The sequence below is a fragment of the Macrosteles quadrilineatus genome, unplaced genomic scaffold, assembly GCF_028750875.1.
Source record: "Macrosteles quadrilineatus isolate MER2022 unplaced genomic scaffold, UCM_ALF_1.0 Scaffold_5__1_contigs__length_97177068, whole genome shotgun sequence".
NCBI lineage: Eukaryota > Metazoa > Arthropoda > Insecta > Hemiptera > Cicadellidae > Macrosteles > Macrosteles quadrilineatus.
In genome coordinates, this window is record NW_026542598.1 from 27,628,403 (window position 1) to 27,645,448 (window position 17,046).

The window sequence follows — 17,046 nt, forward strand, 5'->3', positions numbered from 1 at the left end:
CGTTAATTAAAATACAATACAAGTTTATGTAATATGTTGTGACGTTATTCCGTCAAAGAATCAGTTTTGTAAATATACAACGTCTTAAAGTTAAATACAAGTTTTTTTTTAAAACAAAATATATATTGTTTAATGACATATATTTATATATATACAATAAACAAAGTTGGTAGCCCGCAGGGTGTTTGCGGTGGTCCACCTCTATTCAATATCTCACTGCGTCATCTCATGACGTCATACCTCTGAGAGACTATTCAATTACAGAACTGCAATATACCACAGCAAGATATTACGACGCTCTACCAGACTTGTAAAGCTTGTAGAGCTAAAGCCGATTTAAAAATATTTCTTTAAAGACTTGTACCGATAATTGTGTTACGAATCTGTTAATTAAATGAATTAGTGAAATATGTATTGATTAGTAAAATTTACTAGAACTTTGAGCTAGAGTCATTTCTAAAGATTGTTTAGTGCGATGGTTAAAATCAAAATGGTATAATGGCAACCAATATTTTCATCAAAAATAAAATAGTAAAGTGAAACATTATCTTTGATTAGTAGGCCTACTAATGGTTTTCACTCCTGTACAGGAAACAGATAAAACTTACTAGTATGTAAAAATTGTGTGTAAAAAAACGGAGAAAAGAATATTCAACGAATAAAGTTTTTATAGATTTTTTTGGTAATGTTTTATTATACATTTTAATCACCATACTAAGAACAATTAATAAAACCAGATAATTAAATATTTGCCCCCAACGTTGTCAGAAATTAGAAAATAAATCTTGTTTATATTCATTACGAAATAATAAAAAAAATATTGTTCATGAATCGTTTAGGATCTTGTGAATTTACGTCGCTGATGGTCAGATTTATTGTTTTTTGGAAGTTCCAGTAGAGACTTACACACAAAGCACAGTGAAAAGTTGAAAAATGTTATAGTTGTAAATTTAGCAAATAACAATTATTGATCATACAACAGCTTAATAAGTATCAGCGTCAGAATGCACCTTCTATGGCAGGTCGTGATTGTAAAATCGTTTAAAACTTTTTTAATCTACAGAGTAAGAACTCCTTGTTTGTAGGTTTATAACATTATTGCACGAACCATGAAACGTCGAGATAAACTCTTTAAATTCTATGCCAAACTATGAAAACGTTCTCACACTCTTAATACGAAACTAGCTTACTTAACATAAAGTTTTTATGATCAAGGTTTTTTTTATTTAAATTTTGGGATTGTAACAAAAGCACCATATTCGTTAACCCAAAGTCATAGAGAAACTATCATGTTTTCTGTTTAATGTGCCAGTGCTGATATTTTTTAATAAATAGTTCAAAGTAGAATAATTTGTACGACAAACGTGTATTTACTATATCTTACTAAATACTCCTTATAGTTTAACTATTACATACTGTTATTCAATAACTTGAAATAGTTATTACAAACTAAAGTTGCGAGACGGTAAAAAAAAATAGTTACGACAAATATTAGTTCCTTGATTTGAAGAAATTTAAAATAATTAAACTAAATATATTATTTGCTTACTGGCTTCTTAGACCATTTTATATAGCGAGGTGACTGAGCAGATAGTGTTCCATTGAACCCCGTTTTTGAGCTACCAGGGGGAGGGGGAGAACAGTCGCACTATATCTTTGTCGGACCTTCTTAAATTGAGCATCGCCCTTCTGAATATTTCCCTTATAGATCACTAAATTTTTCATTTGCTGAATATACTTAGGTAAATAATAATGTGAGTTTTTAGCGAATTTCCTTATAGGGAAGTAGCTATTACCGTAGGTGGCACGGTAAGACCTAGGCCCGAGACCAATTTACGTTTTCATTTTGATGTCCCTAGGGGCCAAAAACACCATTCGTTCAAATTGTTAATATGTATATGAATGAGTTCGTGAACCAGCATGATCGGATCATGAGAACGGGGTTTTACGGGGGCTTTTATGGGGTAAAAAATGGGTTTTCTCATTTTTGACCCTCAAAATATAAAATTTCCCAATTTCTCTCTAGACCTTTTTAAAGAGGTTAAAAAACAAATAATTTAGTATATCAAATCGTTTTTGTAGGGTTATTGGTAAGGGAACAAATTCAAAAAATTGTAAATTAAAAATTCCCATGTTATTTTTATGGAGAATATTGTAAAATGTTGTAGTTTGCTTGTTTATGGATATATTTTGATCAAACTTGGCAAATTTATTTATTTTATACTAAGCTTTTATTGTACTAAAATATACACTATATTAGTTTCCTTGTAGCAGTAATTCTAGGTACTCATTAAACCCAATGTTATTTAAATAGATTTAATTAAAAACCAATTCAGAGGAATGGAAATTCGTTTAGTCGGCAGGTTTGCTGCAACGGGGGTATTTTTTTCACGAAATTCAAAACCGTAAGAAAATAAGCTGATCATAACATCGAAATGGTTTTTCAAGATATATTATGAATTTCTCAAAGATAGGACAGTTGTAGCCAGAGTAAATTATACCTATGCATTGATATGCATTACTCCGAAAAAAATGCGACACTATACTACTGCTCTGAAAAAAGGACGATAAGATACTGCTTCCAAAAATGAGCAAAAGACTTAAAAATAAGTTGCAACTTTAATACTTTTAATACTTTACTATGAAATGGCGACCATACGTATGTAGATATTCTGAGCTAAGTATGAATGGAGATGAGTGTAGGATGAGAGGCACGATTTTGTAGTCTTGTTAGTGACTGAGGCCGACATCTTCCTTAGACACAGATTTTAATTAATAGCTCATACAACCAATGACAACTAACAGTTTATAGTGGAATCTGAACAAAATGTTTGCCTTGTAATTAACAAATTGGTCTAATTATCAGGACAGTACTGCGGATAGTCATAGTACTCACTAGTACGCTTCCACAGACAATGCCTCTAAATATCCACAATTCGTGACCTCCAGAAGCTGGATTACAGGACGACGCCACTCCAAATCCACACGAAATTTGTAAGGCCAAAGACCTCTTCACCACCAAAATGCTTCAAAGATGTAATTTGAGGAAGTGTTTTATGGAGTTCTGTTAGTCGGAGCAATGCCTACATTTTGCCACTTGGATATGATCCCAATGTCTCTGTCAAGTTTGCAGTCTTTACATTGCAATTATTTGCAAAACTGAGCCATCGATGGATTTATTCATTACACATAAAGTCTACATGCATGGTTTTATTTGACCCATGATAAAACGGGATAAAGTTAATATATAAATAACTGACAAACTTGTTTGTTTTCAGGTAGACCGTCGGCAAAATGATCGACCAGTGTGTTAAGCGTCTGCTCCATTTCTACGGAGTCTGAACTAATGTTTTGTTGTAAGTATCTAAACTAGTTACCATAATTCAAATATTAGTTAGCTAGGCTTCATATTTCACAAAGGGACAGTATGATAAAAAAATCAAGTAATGTATTCAACCAAAATCTTCACCGGCTGACCTTAAAGGCAACTACTATCTTATTAATGTTCAAAATAAGAAAATGTGGTTTGAATGATATGTTTTGAGCATTACAAAATTAAGAAACTAAATATGTATTTATGTTAAAATTAAAACCCATTTGTAACATTAAAACACTATGGAAATATAGTAAGTAAATTTAATAGTTTTATTTTAGGCCAACCCTCTTATACTAGATAGCTAGATAGCTTGGCATGTTTTTGCAGTTTTGATGCAGTTATTATGACAGTATTTAATAATTTAATGAATTATATTCATTATCTACTGTCAACATGTTTAGCCATCTAGTATTAGTAAAACATAAAAAATGTCGTTTAAACTAAATAAGTAAATTAATGACATATTTCCAACCAAACGCGTACTATTTTGTGTAAATAACTATTTCACATGTACTGTGGGTGAAATTTATGTATTAACAATTACAAGCGTTAAGCATAAAAGAAGAAGAAGGGTGCAAAAATGGGCAACATGCCCTGAAACCATAGTCATCTATTAAATACCATAGGATTGACTTTGGTATTCTGTATCTATTTACAATCCAAAAGGGAAATAAGATGAATGTTCATTTCATAACAGTTATGCTTCAACCGATGTTTAAAAAAATTACAGCAGGTTTGTCCATATATAAAGCCCAAATTACCCATGAACTTGTGAGAAAACTAGAATTCACATCCCCATAAACCATATACTTAAAATGTTCGTCATGACGAGAAACCTTGCGCAGAACCATCCATTATTTCATAAATTGCCCTTCAAGGTCATAATTTCTTTCTAAAGGGAACTTTCCATATACCTAATGTCGAAAAAAACTCAGCTGTACTTATTTGTTTGTTATTCTTTCAATGTATTACCGAATTGAAATCAGGTATGATTATTTGTTTGTATTACTGTATTCTGTTTGGTTTATTTCAGCTTAACTTAACCAATCATTAGTTTTATTAATACTTTAATGAAGTCAAACGGGTGAAACCCGTGGGTAACAGCTAGTCTTTCTAAAGAGAGCAATTGTTTCAAAGCTAGTGCAATCCAATTGTTCCAACATAGTATGTAAATTTCCTACGTAAACAAAACATTTCACGATATTCTATGCAATCACGATATCTTTTATCCCAAGTCATTATGATGCATGTTTTCAACGACTTAAAAGAACGTCACTTCAATAGGTAATTGGAGGTACAAAGAAGGAAAGTGCAATCAAGACGTTTACAGCGCTGATTAAACCCAGCGCTGCCCACTTAATGTCTCAAGCTGGGAATGGGGTCGATCGCTTAGCCGAGAGCGTTTTGTTTCTTCAAGACTGCGTGTCGAGAGGTAGTTAAGGGTGACTCTACCCCCTCACATCCCCCCCCCCCAGCAGAGCTGCCTCCTCGTCACTTGAAAAATAATTGAATTTTGTTACGGAAATATTAAACTTCCAGAAGGAAGTTTCCCTTTGAAGCTACAAATTTAATAACGTCCGATCCTTTTTTACAGGTAAACGGTTTTGATGTTTTTGTTTGACAATAGGAGGGTCCGTTTTGTGAAAACATGCATAAAGGGATGTGGTATCATTTTCGAGATGGAAATTAAGTTTCAAAGTTTCTAAAGGGATCTTTTAAATGTCAGAAATCTTCTACTAGGTGTTTTATTTTTAACGCAATCTAAATAATTACATCTAACCTGAGAACTTTTTAACAACAAAATTAGCTCATATAATAGTAAACTGGGTTTCTTTATTTATTGCCGATCAGCTTTTGTACATTGTTCCAGTTATCAATGAGGTTTAGTGTTGTTGATAGTGAATGGTAAATAAGACGTAATATGGTTTCTTCTGCATGCTCAAATAGAGCTTGCAAAACGTAAAGTTGAGACTTTTTCACAAACAACTTCCCATAAGTGATGAGTCACTGATCAGCTGTGAATGCGGTGCTGCAGCTTAGACAATGAGTCGTATAGTTAACGACTGCCTTTTACGACCATGCCCAGGAGAGCTATCTATTCTCAACAGCCCATAGCAGCACTAACATGGACTAGATAGCTAGATTTGGCTTTGTATCAAATGTGTGGTGTTCCTCTGAATCGCTGGATCTACAGTATCAAGTAATTAATGCAATCATCTTAGCTTAAAGATGTGTTAGACTGATGTGGGGGATAACTGATATAACACTCTCAATAAATAACTTCTCTCCGTGGAGTGGGTGCGGGCACACACACTACTAGGGGGAATAGTGGCCTTTACAGGTTGATCGGTTGAATTTACCGCTTTTTTATTGGTTTTATCTGATTGATTAACTAATTAGTTTATTATTGATTTTATTGATTGATTGATTAACTGATTAGTGATAACTGTTGCCCTAGAGCTCTGCCATTATTTAAGAGTTTTCTCTTTTATCTGGCATCAGCTAGAACAGGACTGTTATTACAGGTAATTTATTGGTTATTTGTGGTACTAATTGGACTTAAGTAAGTACTTTATCAGTTTACATTACTAGCCTACAACAATCAAATAGTTTTTTTAAGAAACTATGATGAAAGAAAGGTTTTTTATAGTATAGTGTCAAGAGATTGAAATTTACAAAATATTGGGTCCATCATAGGCTTGTACCCATCATTCTAAGATTAAAAACACTTTACTAAGGCTCCAAGAAAATATATTGCTTTTACAAAATGAATAAAGTTGAACAAAGTCATTTATTAGTGTTTAATCTTCTGTTTCAAGCGATATTAACTACTTTCTACCTTGTCTATTTCCTGTACTATAAATTTACAATTAACTGTATTTCAAAAGTATAAAGGTTAAATTTATTAAAAATGGTCAGTTGAGTCAATAAAATATATAAATCGCCAAGAAATATAATAATAATTCACTATATACTGCATCATTGTATGAGAAATGGCAAAAGTTAACAGTAATCTCCTTGAAAGAGGAAAATTTTTTCAAATGGATTTTTGAGCCCTAAATATGCAATTAAATTGAGGAGATTATTCTCCCAACTTATTTTGTATGAATTTAAAGTAATAATTAAAACTATAAAATATTGAATATGCCAAAAGATGTTTGTTTAAGAAGAAAAGAAGGTTTAGTTAACATTAGCCTTGATAACATTATGTTCATATCTAGTCACGTATGACATTGGGACCAACACTTTGGTTTACAAACTGTTTGAATTCTCCTTACTATATAATCTGATGGATGATCTTCATACTTAGTGGGTCATAACAGTGTTACAGGTGAGAATTCATTTGTTATATTCTATATCCTAACATGTTATCTTATGAAGATTTTTTAAAATTTCTCATTAGAGATTATCTAATAATGAATTTTGGATTCGGGACATTGAGTGTACATACTAAAGAAGAAATTAAACCTATGATTCAAAGATTTAAGAATAAAATTCCATCCATTAATCAAAAAATACATGACATAATAAATGGAAAATGTATAATATCCAATAGAAGTAAATTAGTCAAATGTATTATGGAGATACTATCTGAAAATAAAGACAATTTAACAGGAAATGTTCAGGTTACATATAAGATTTTAAATGAAATGGAAGACTCTAAATTCGACTCAACATCAAATCTACCCAAATGGATTGATTGTGGAATAAGAAGAACAATAAAAACATGCGACTCATGCAAGAAGTATTCAAGTTGTGTGAAGCTTTGTAGAGACAACTTTAATGATTTTTATCAAATATGTTGTTGTTGTTCACTATTGAACAGTAAATTTTGGAAGTATAAAAATGATTTGAAATATTGTGAACCAGAATTTCATACCTAACTTTGTATAGATGGTTGAATTTTTAAAAAGAATTCTTGTTATTGTTAAAAAGAATTGTATATAATAAAATTGTATATTTGTATAACCATTCTTTTTATTATCCTTAACTGTGATAGCATATTTTGCTTAAACAACTGTCAACAAAATAAAAAAATGTATTTATTTATTTCTATTACCATCATTCAAATCAAAAATCGGGATAAACTCAAAGTATACTCACAGAAATCCTGTTATTTCAATCATCAATCAGACAATCAATCACTATTAAGACTAATTACTTTTTGTAGCAAAACTTTATGGTAGACAAAGGTATAAGAGACTGATTTCACTTATCTATTAAACATGGCCCTAGGTTAAACTAGAGTTATTTTGATTATACTTGAGATAATAATACTATTTGGTACATTATTTCAGTAGGCATGTTAGGAATAAAGGAAAACTCATCGTCTTTTGGTAGTTTTTGCACAAAAATCAGTCAATCTAGCATCTTTTTGGTAGTTTTAGTACCATATCTAATCAGTCAATCTATTAATCAGTAATCAGTCTATCTATCAATCGATAAAACCAATAACAAGCGGTAAATTCAACCGATCAACCTCTTAAAGGCCACTATCCCCCCTAGTAGTGTGTGTGCCCGCACCCACTCCACGGAGAGAAGAAGAGTAGTTGGTTGTAAAGCTAATTATTCTAAAGTTTGTAAATCCTAATGAAAATCATGTATAGAACTTTATCTCTTCCAAATCTAATTAGTCTGATCGGCATCCAGGTTGTGAGTAATTTTTAGTGTGTTGAATCTTATCATCATCACTTACTATAGAGATCGATGCTTACTATTTCTTGCCAATGGCGATAGCCGGGACTTAAGCCTAGGCAATTATGAAAGATGGCTCTTCAATAAATATTGAAATATTTTAACATTAGATTGATTTAACAGTTATTTAAAACTATAACAAGTTTATCTTAAATCAGACTGATCAAATAGCAAACAAAATAGAACGCGATTGGTGCTTTTTATACTTTTTCTTTTTGAACGCCAAAGTCCGACCCAAACGGTCAGTTCCGAACAGTGGTCTCTTCCTGGGATTGTAATTTAATTATTTCCTTTCCCATTAAATTTCCTCTTTTATTTCGTCCCGGTAGCCGAGTACAAAGAGAACAGTTAATTGGTCAACCATCAAAACCGTAGTATGCTAAAATAATATATTCATGGGACGAAAATCTCTGTATTTACCAAAACGGAGGATAACATTATTGAACATAAAAGTGTTCATAGACATTTTACCTTGTTATTTCTGTGTACTGTTGCAGGGCAGTTGAGAAGGACATGATGGGATGCTGGCTCGGCGTCATAGCCCGCACACACAGGCGGGCCCACAGGCCTCAACAAGTGACACGAAGTCTACATCGCTGGTTTGTTACATAACTGTCTGTTGCAGGGCGGTTGAGATGGACATGACGGGATGCTGGCTCGGCGTCATGGCCCTACTGGTCAGTCTCGCGTCCGACGCCGGCTCCCAGCGTCCCACAGGCCTCAACAAGTGACACGAAGTCTACATCGCTGGTTTGTTACATAACTGTCTGTTGCAGGGTGGTTGAGATGGACATGACGGGATGCTGGCTCGGCGTCATGGCCCTACTGGTCAGTCTCGCGTCCGACGCCGGATCCCAGTGTCCCACAGGCCTCAACAAGTGACACGAAGTCTACATCGCTGGTTTGTTACATAACTGTCTGTTGCAGGGCGGTTGAGATGGACATGACGGGATGCTGGCTCGGCGTCATGGCCCTACTGGTCAGTCTCGCGTCCGACGCCGGCTCCCAGCGTCCCACAGGCCTCAACAAGTGACACGAAGTCTACATCGCTGGTTTGTTACATAACTGTCTGTTGCAGGGTGGTTGAGATGGACATGACGGGATGCTGGCTCGGCGTCATGGCCCTACTGGTCAGTCTCGCGTCCGACGCCGGCTCCCAGCGTCCCACAGGCCTCAACAAGTGACACGAAGTCTACATCGCTGGTTTGTTACATAACTGTCTGTTGCAGGGCGGTTGAGATGGACATGACGGGATGCTGGCTCGGCGTCATGGCCCTACTGGTCAGTCTCGCGTCCGACGCCGGCTCCCAGCGTCCCACAGGCCTCAACAAGTGACACGAAGTCTACATCGCTGGTTTGTTACATAACTGTCTGTTGCAGGGTGGTTGAGATGGACATGACGGGATGCTGGCTCGGCGTCATGGCCCTACTGGTCAGTCTCGCGTCCGACGCCGGATCCCAGTGTCCCACAGGCCTCAACAAGTGACACGAAGTCTACATCGCTGGTTTGTTACATAACTGTCTGTTGCAGGGCGGTTGAGATGGACATGACGGGATGCTGGCTCGGCGTCATGGCCCTACTGGTCAGTCTCGCGTCCGACGCCGGCTCCCAGCGTCCCACAGGCCTCAACAAGTGACACGAAGTCTACATCGCTGGTTTGTTACATAACTGTCTGTTGCAGGGTGGTTGAGATGGACATGACGGGATGCTGGCTCGGCGTCATGGCCCTACTGGTCAGTCTCGCGTCCGACGCCGGATCCCAGTGTCCCACAGGCCTCAACAAGTGACACGAAGTCTACATCGCTGGTTTGTTACATAACTGTCTGTTGCAGGGTGGTTGAGATGGACATGACGGGATGCTGGCTCGGCGTCATGGCCCTACTGGTCAGTCTCGCGTCCGACGCCGGATCCCAGTGTCCCACAGGCCTCAACAAGCGTCACGACGTCTACATCACCGGTTTGTTAAATAACTGTCTATTGCAGGGCGGTTGAGATGGACATGACGGGATGCTGGCTCGGCGTCATAGCCCTACTGGTCAGTCTCGCGTCAGACGCCGGCTCCCAGCGTCCCACAGGCCTCAACAAGCGTCACGACGTCTACATCGCCGGTTTGTTAAATAACTGTCTATTGCAGGGCGGTTGAGATGGACATGACGGGATGCTGGCTCGGCGTCATAGCCCTACTGGTCAGTCTCGCGTCAGACGCCGGCTCCCAGCGTCCCACAGGCCTCAACAAGCGTCACGACGTCTACATCGCCGGTTTTCTTTCATAGCTGTCTGTTGCAGGGCGGTTGAGACGGACATGACGGGATGCTGGCTCGGCGTCATGGCTCTACTGAACAGTCTCGCGTCCGACGCCGGCTCCCAGCGTCCCACAGGCCTCAACAAGTGACATGAAGTCTACATCACCAGTTTGTTACTTAATTGTTTGTTGCAGGGCGGTTGAGACGGACATGACGGGATGCTGGCTCGGCGTCATGGCCCTACTGGTCAGTCTCGCGTCAGACGCCGGCTCCCAGCGTCCCACAGGCCTCAACAAGCGTCACGACGTCTATATCGCCGGTTTCTTCCCGTTCGCCCGCCACATCCCTGAGAGCAGTGTAGGCCGCGGGGTGATGCCTGCTGTAAAGCTCGCTGTGGACCACATCAACGAGAGTCCTCAAGTCCTGCGAAACTACCGTCTTCACATGTGGTGGAACGACACTCAGGTATGGCTATTATCCTTATCCTATTTTTGGCTTCCCTCCTGAGTAGGGATATTAAGAATATGTTTTTCCAAATACTTAAGTTTTTTGTAAGTAGTGATGCTTGTATATGGATATTTCTTTTAAGAAGAGTGCTACTATTCTTTCCACAAATTCCTCAAGCGGTTAGGCTAGTTTAGCTTAGTATCGTTTAATGAAGTTTACAATAATGATAAGCAAGGTAACATTTACGAAATCTTTCTAAAATCTACCAACATTTAACTGAACTTGGACTTACGAAAGCACGAATACACACGAGCTGAACCAACCTTAACTAACATAATCTAATTTCATCTAACCTACCCTAACATGTCTTTTGAGGGGCAGCCCTCTGAAAAATACCCTTAATGGTTCTTAAGATAATATTCAAGTTGGCTTAAGGTTAAATGAGATTTCTACATTACCCTATTGGCAAATGTTTAGTATACTTTGTATTCATGATAAAAGCGATTCATTGGCTCCAATCCTATTTCTAAGGGGAGTAAAACGGTCAATTTTGTTTATGTACATTATACATTTACATTTAATTTTACATTTATACATTATACATTTCAATGAAGATACAAGTTGAATATGTCTTGTGTACTAAGTATGTACAAGCTTGATGTAATTTAATACTGCCTAAGCCTGTTAAGTTTTAAGTTAGTTTTTATTCTTAAGTTGATTTATTAATTCTTAGAGTATTTAGTATGTTTGCTTCAATTATTTCCCCCTATGTAAATTGCAATATAGGTAGAAAAAAACCCAGACAAGTAATTTCAAGCTACACTTGCTCAGATGTAATTTAATTATTTAAAAAATGCCTATGTTTGCCTTTAAAGTATAAGTGAGGTTGCGAGTAAGATACCGAATTTAGTAAGTAAACAAATATTTCTTATGCATTAAGATATTAATCGAGAAACCCTAATGATTTTTTTCAGTTTAATTTCATATTCATGGAAAAATGATAATAATATAAAAAAAATATCACTGAAACCAAATCCATAAGGATACTTACACATCAATTTCATAAAGATTTTGTTAAATAAGCTTTTCTAGAACTGAATATATATGTGTCTTATATATATGATTACTTTTAGTTTGTCGTGTTTTGCAGCCTTAAGCATGTATAATGTTATGAATAGAATTGTAGTTCTTTTTATAACATTGTATGGTAAGGTCATAAATGGTAATGTCATGGTTTTCATTCTAGATGGTAATTTGAAAATAGGCTATGACATACACTTTGTTTAGTACAGCTAAATTCACGATTTCATTAAATTTATAATGTTATCCAAGGGAAATACATGGGGAATTATAAGGTTTTCGCTACACTACTGTGACATGACATGTTTTCGTTGCATGTTTATCACCTGCGAAAATCTATCATTACGTTGTATACTACGACAAAGGAATGTTTACTATGCGAAAGTAACGTTTACTTTTGCCGACTTAAAAAAACAAATATTTGTTATTGTTTTAAAAACTATTTCAATTTTCAACAACTAAAGTAAACGTTAACTTTAAATTGAAGTCATAGCCTAAGAGGTTCTATGAGTTTTGTAATGAAGAAAATCATTATCCTTTGTAGTGTAGCGAAAAGTAACGTCAAAAACACGAGTGAAATTGGGTCCATATATTACATATGCTTGACTATTTGAAGTGTTCGATAAATCTCGCATTTCAAACATGGTCTCAAATATGTAATGGACTTACTTTTTACTCTTGTTATGAAATATACTATTTCAACTTTCTTTTTTTATTTAGTTTTTACCCAGTCGAAAATTATTTCAGTGTTACTACCATAACAGTTTTAGCACTTTTAACTACTCAAAATTATCGAAGAGTTTGTTGTAAATGTGAAAAAAACTTGGAGTATACATTCAATTTAGGTTGAGCCGAGCAACGAGACAAATGAGACGCTGGAGATACGAAACATCAGCTGATTCTCTGAGGGATGAACAGCTGTGGGGAGTTCTCTAGGGAGGCATACATCATGTGTAGCTGGACACTTTGGAGGGAAAACCTTAGGGACAACCACTGTTTGACTGGACTAACTACATCGTTATTTCTGCTGACTTTGAAAAATACTAAATAAATAGAGTTGTCACTCTATATCTAATGCAGTTATAACATTAATGCTTCTCTATTTTAGTGAGTAAAATTGTTCAAATGAGATTTTTAAACCGTAAAATAAAAAGGAAAAGAAATACAGGGTAGTCACAAATTATTGGACACATTTTAAAATTATATAAACAAATAACCAAGCAACTTAGAAACATGGGAATTGTTTCATTGAATAGCAAATTTAAAACAGTTTTATACAGCAACTGCAAAACAATAATTATATAAATGTCAGTAATTGTAAAAAGTGGTTATAAAAAATTTGCAAAAATCACTCAAACAGTGAATGTAAGTTGTTTTTGTTATGACTTGTGTTGTGGCCTAGTCAGCATGGATAGCATGGCATAGTTAGTATAGCAAAACCAACAATGGACCTTTCTACACCAGCTGTGTATGACATTTGGTGAATCAAACCTTGAACCGAATTAAGTAACAAAATTACTAGTGTGCAATAAAAAGCAACGTCTTTGGTTTCATGAAAGCAAATCTGTAATAACTGTTCAAAGAGGGCTTCGTTTAGAGTATAACCGTAATTCTCTGTGTAGAAATTCTATAAAATGTTGGTATAGACAATTAGAACGACTGGAAAGTGTCCAAAAGGTTGTCTTAAGGGTCATACCCTCAGAAGAACATAACTTACAATAACAGTTTAGGTGATTTTTAAAGTCTTTTTGTAATTATTTTTCGTAATTGCTGAAATTTTTATAATTTTTTTTTTGCAGTTACTGTATAAAACTGTTTTTAATTTGCTATTTAATGAAACAATCCCCATGTTTCTAGGTTGCTTGGTTATTTATTTATTTTATCTTAAAATGTGTACAGTAATTTATGACCCTGTATAACTGGGAAATTAATATGATTGATTATAACAGTAATAATGATTATCTTTGGCAAAGTGATAGAAAAATATGCATAAGTCTAAACAATTTCAAAAGTTTGGTATTATATTATACGATGTATTGATTTTCTCGGATGGACTTTTACATAAGTTGGCAAACTCACATTTTTAGCATGAAGAAAACTATTTTTCCATACAACATTTTTGCAATTACATCTATACCTACATAAATATAAATTTACAGTTATCTAACATTCTTTTGTATTTATAACTTACAACAGTAGAACTTTTTTTAACTGGAATAACACCATAAAAAATTACTTTAATTTATTGTCTAGGTGACCACAATCTTCTTACACAGGAGGTGGAGATGCCATAAGAAAATCACTATAGCTAGCCAATAATGTCAAAAACAATGTTGTTGAAAATACTCAGTAAGTGGGTTTTGCTCACATTTAGAAGAGTGAAGTTTGTTTGCTGTTTGGAAGACTTTCTGCTCACGTCTAGAACGACTTCTTGAAGATTCCAGAAGCTTCTACAAAAGACTTGGTCACCTCGGGTCGGGAAGGCAGTTGCGGCGGATTGTGATTTGAAAATCCGTCCAACTCCTTTCCGTCTCGAAGTGTCCAGAATTCATCGAAGATTTATCTTAGAAATGCTCTACATTATTTTCATACATGGAAATGATTTATTTATTGTTACATATTTTAAATTTTACTTTTGAACTGTATATTTGTGTCTGCTAATAACATAAGTGAGGTGCATAGAAGAATTACACCTAAATTAGGTGTGGTGTTTGAATTACGCGTACAACAAAACCTCGATGAGTATATTATGTTGAAGAATATAAATTTAAGGCTTTATAAAAATGACGATCCACTTATGTTCAGGTTTTTACGACTAAAGCATAGCAAGTAAATTAATAATAGTAATTAATAATAGTAAGTAAAAAAATATATGAAAATTACATTTTGTGAATATTTTCTTTCCATCGGAATGCACACCCTAAACGAAGTACTGTTAGTTTAAAAATGAATAAATACAACGTAATTCATAAGCTATTTAATAATATTTACTTATAATACCATTAGGTACACATATTTCTATTGGGTAAAATGTTGTAACTTTTCATGATTTTTCGACAATAAAAGGCAATTTTTCTTAAGCCTAACAATGATCTGTTAGAATAACAGTAGGGATGGAAAATATAATATCACGAAACATGTGTTGGAAAATGTGTTATAAATGGGGAAACAAAACAAATACTTTTACTAACCAACATAAGAGACAAATACGTGAAACCGAAGATTATTTCTTTCAATCAAAATATCTTAGCTTAAAAAGTTTTTTTCTTACAGATAATTACCTGATATTTTCCTCGACATTATAAGAACTGACCCGTGACCACAGTAATTAACAAGCACTACAATGTACTCCTATTTTTATATGGACTTTTGATTGAGTGGAATTAATTTCTGTAAATTTTCTGATTTTTTAAGTTTCTAGCCTGACAGCATTTCAAAACAATATTTGCAATATTTGCTTCTATTTTATATCAGCATTTACATGTTACTTAATTTTTAGTAGCCTACATTTAGTGTAAAAAAAACAGACAAGCCATTGTTAAAAGAAGAATTGTATTCTCAAAAATTATTGTAAAATAAATTAGATAAGTGTGTATGAAGGTTGTAAATAAAAAAGGGGAATTGTGAAAGGGTAAATGGTATACTTATAAATTAAAATCTAAAGTTAACACTATGATAAGTAAACTTTGACTGTGGTGGTAATATTATACGTTTATTACTCCAAAATATGTTAATAATTACATTAGTTTATTTAATACTAGATGATTGTTAATGCTAAGCTATGTTTTGCCTGTTCGCACCTATTGAGCCCGAAGACGATTGGAGTAACAAACTAACATCAATCATAATTTTTTTAATTCTCTGAACCGGTATTTTAGGAAGGTACATTTTTTTAAATATTGACACTCCATAAAAAGAGGTTCCCAAAAAAGGGGACATATGTTATTAAGTGGTTGGAAGGGGCTGGTGTCAGAGTGAAGAAGTCTAGTGTGTGTGTGTGTGTGGGTGTGTGTGAGAGAGATTGGCAGGAGTGTATGGGGGGGGGGGGGGTGAGAGGGTGAATGATGGATCTGGGAGTCCTCACAGGTTATTGGAGCCAGTCATGAGGCTTATCATGCCTGCCTCTGCCAGGCTCCGAAATGCATTACCTGCCGATATCTATTGATCATACAACCCCATCATTCATAACCTACCAGATACGTTGTTGATTTTATTCTATTTCAAAAATAACTTTACATCGATTCATCAAAGTTCGTTGAACTTTACTCTGCGTCAGTGAAATACTGTGCGCTGTGTATCAGTCTGGGCCAAATTCAGTTTACACATTAAATTTTAAACCTTCTTACTCTCTTTAATTTTATGTTGGTTGTGTGTACGTTGACATGTAAAAATTTATATTTTCAGCTATTGTAAGTTCACATTAGAGGCAAGTTTGACATTAGCCTTAAAAGTCTTTATAAATGTAATAATTTACAGCCTTAACTCCTGTTGTGTGGATACGATCCTATTGATGTATCATGTTAATTAATAAAACATGGAGTGCACTGAAACTGTTGTAGATAGTTTTCATCCCCTGAGTTTTAATATTTTCTGATTTTAAAGTGTAAAGTGCAAATTTTGTCAAGTAAATACCTCTGGCTTTTAGGAAAATTAAATTCATTGTAAATTGATGTTTTAGTGTAATGCCGCTGTGGGGGTGAAAGCCTTCTTTGACATGATGCACGATGGTCCTCACAAAGTGATGTTGTTTGGCGCCGCCTGTACTCAAGTGACCGACCCCATCGCCAAGGCCTCCAAACACTGGCATCTTACACAGGTATGCTTTAATGTGGGTCACCAGAATGGTACACCATTGGAATTGTACCCCCACTGATACGACGTCATATTGACGTCACATTTAGAGGGGGTACAATTCCAGAGGGGTTCAATTCCATCACTTCGTAAATGATACCTTCTTCTTCCTTCATTGTTGTTTGGTAGTGCTTGAAAAGAAGCTACTGACTCTTCTATCAAGGTATTTGATGTAAAAAAATATTTAATAATAAAATAAGAAACTTTGACTAACTGAAGAAGTCATCCTAATCCTAAAAATACATAAATGTCATCCTAATCACATTACAAAATATTGCAAATGTATAGATTGAAATAAGGTAAATTGTTAAATCCAAAAGCAATTATATTTAAACCTAGTTTACCAGAGTGAA

The 17,046-nt window shown here is 35.1% G+C and overlaps 1 protein-coding gene across 2 annotated transcripts in view; it reads left to right on the top strand.

Annotated features, from left to right (window-relative positions):
- The window catches only part of LOC128995003 (gamma-aminobutyric acid type B receptor subunit 2-like), a 123,647-nt gene that overhangs the window by 83,128 nt on the left and 23,473 nt on the right, over nucleotides 1-17,046 (top strand). Inside the window, exons 2-4 of one of the 2 annotated variants that reach the window (XM_054419867.1) lie at nucleotides 3,279-3,356; nucleotides 10,510-10,780; nucleotides 16,521-16,658. In XM_054419867.1, coding sequence (XP_054275842.1) covers nucleotides 10,526-10,780; nucleotides 16,521-16,658 — 393 coding nt within the window. In that variant the 5' untranslated portion in view covers nucleotides 3,279-3,356; nucleotides 10,510-10,525. The remainder of the gene's footprint in view (nucleotides 1-3,278; nucleotides 3,357-10,509; nucleotides 10,781-16,520; nucleotides 16,659-17,046) is intronic. The other variant, XM_054419868.1, reaches the window with a different exon arrangement.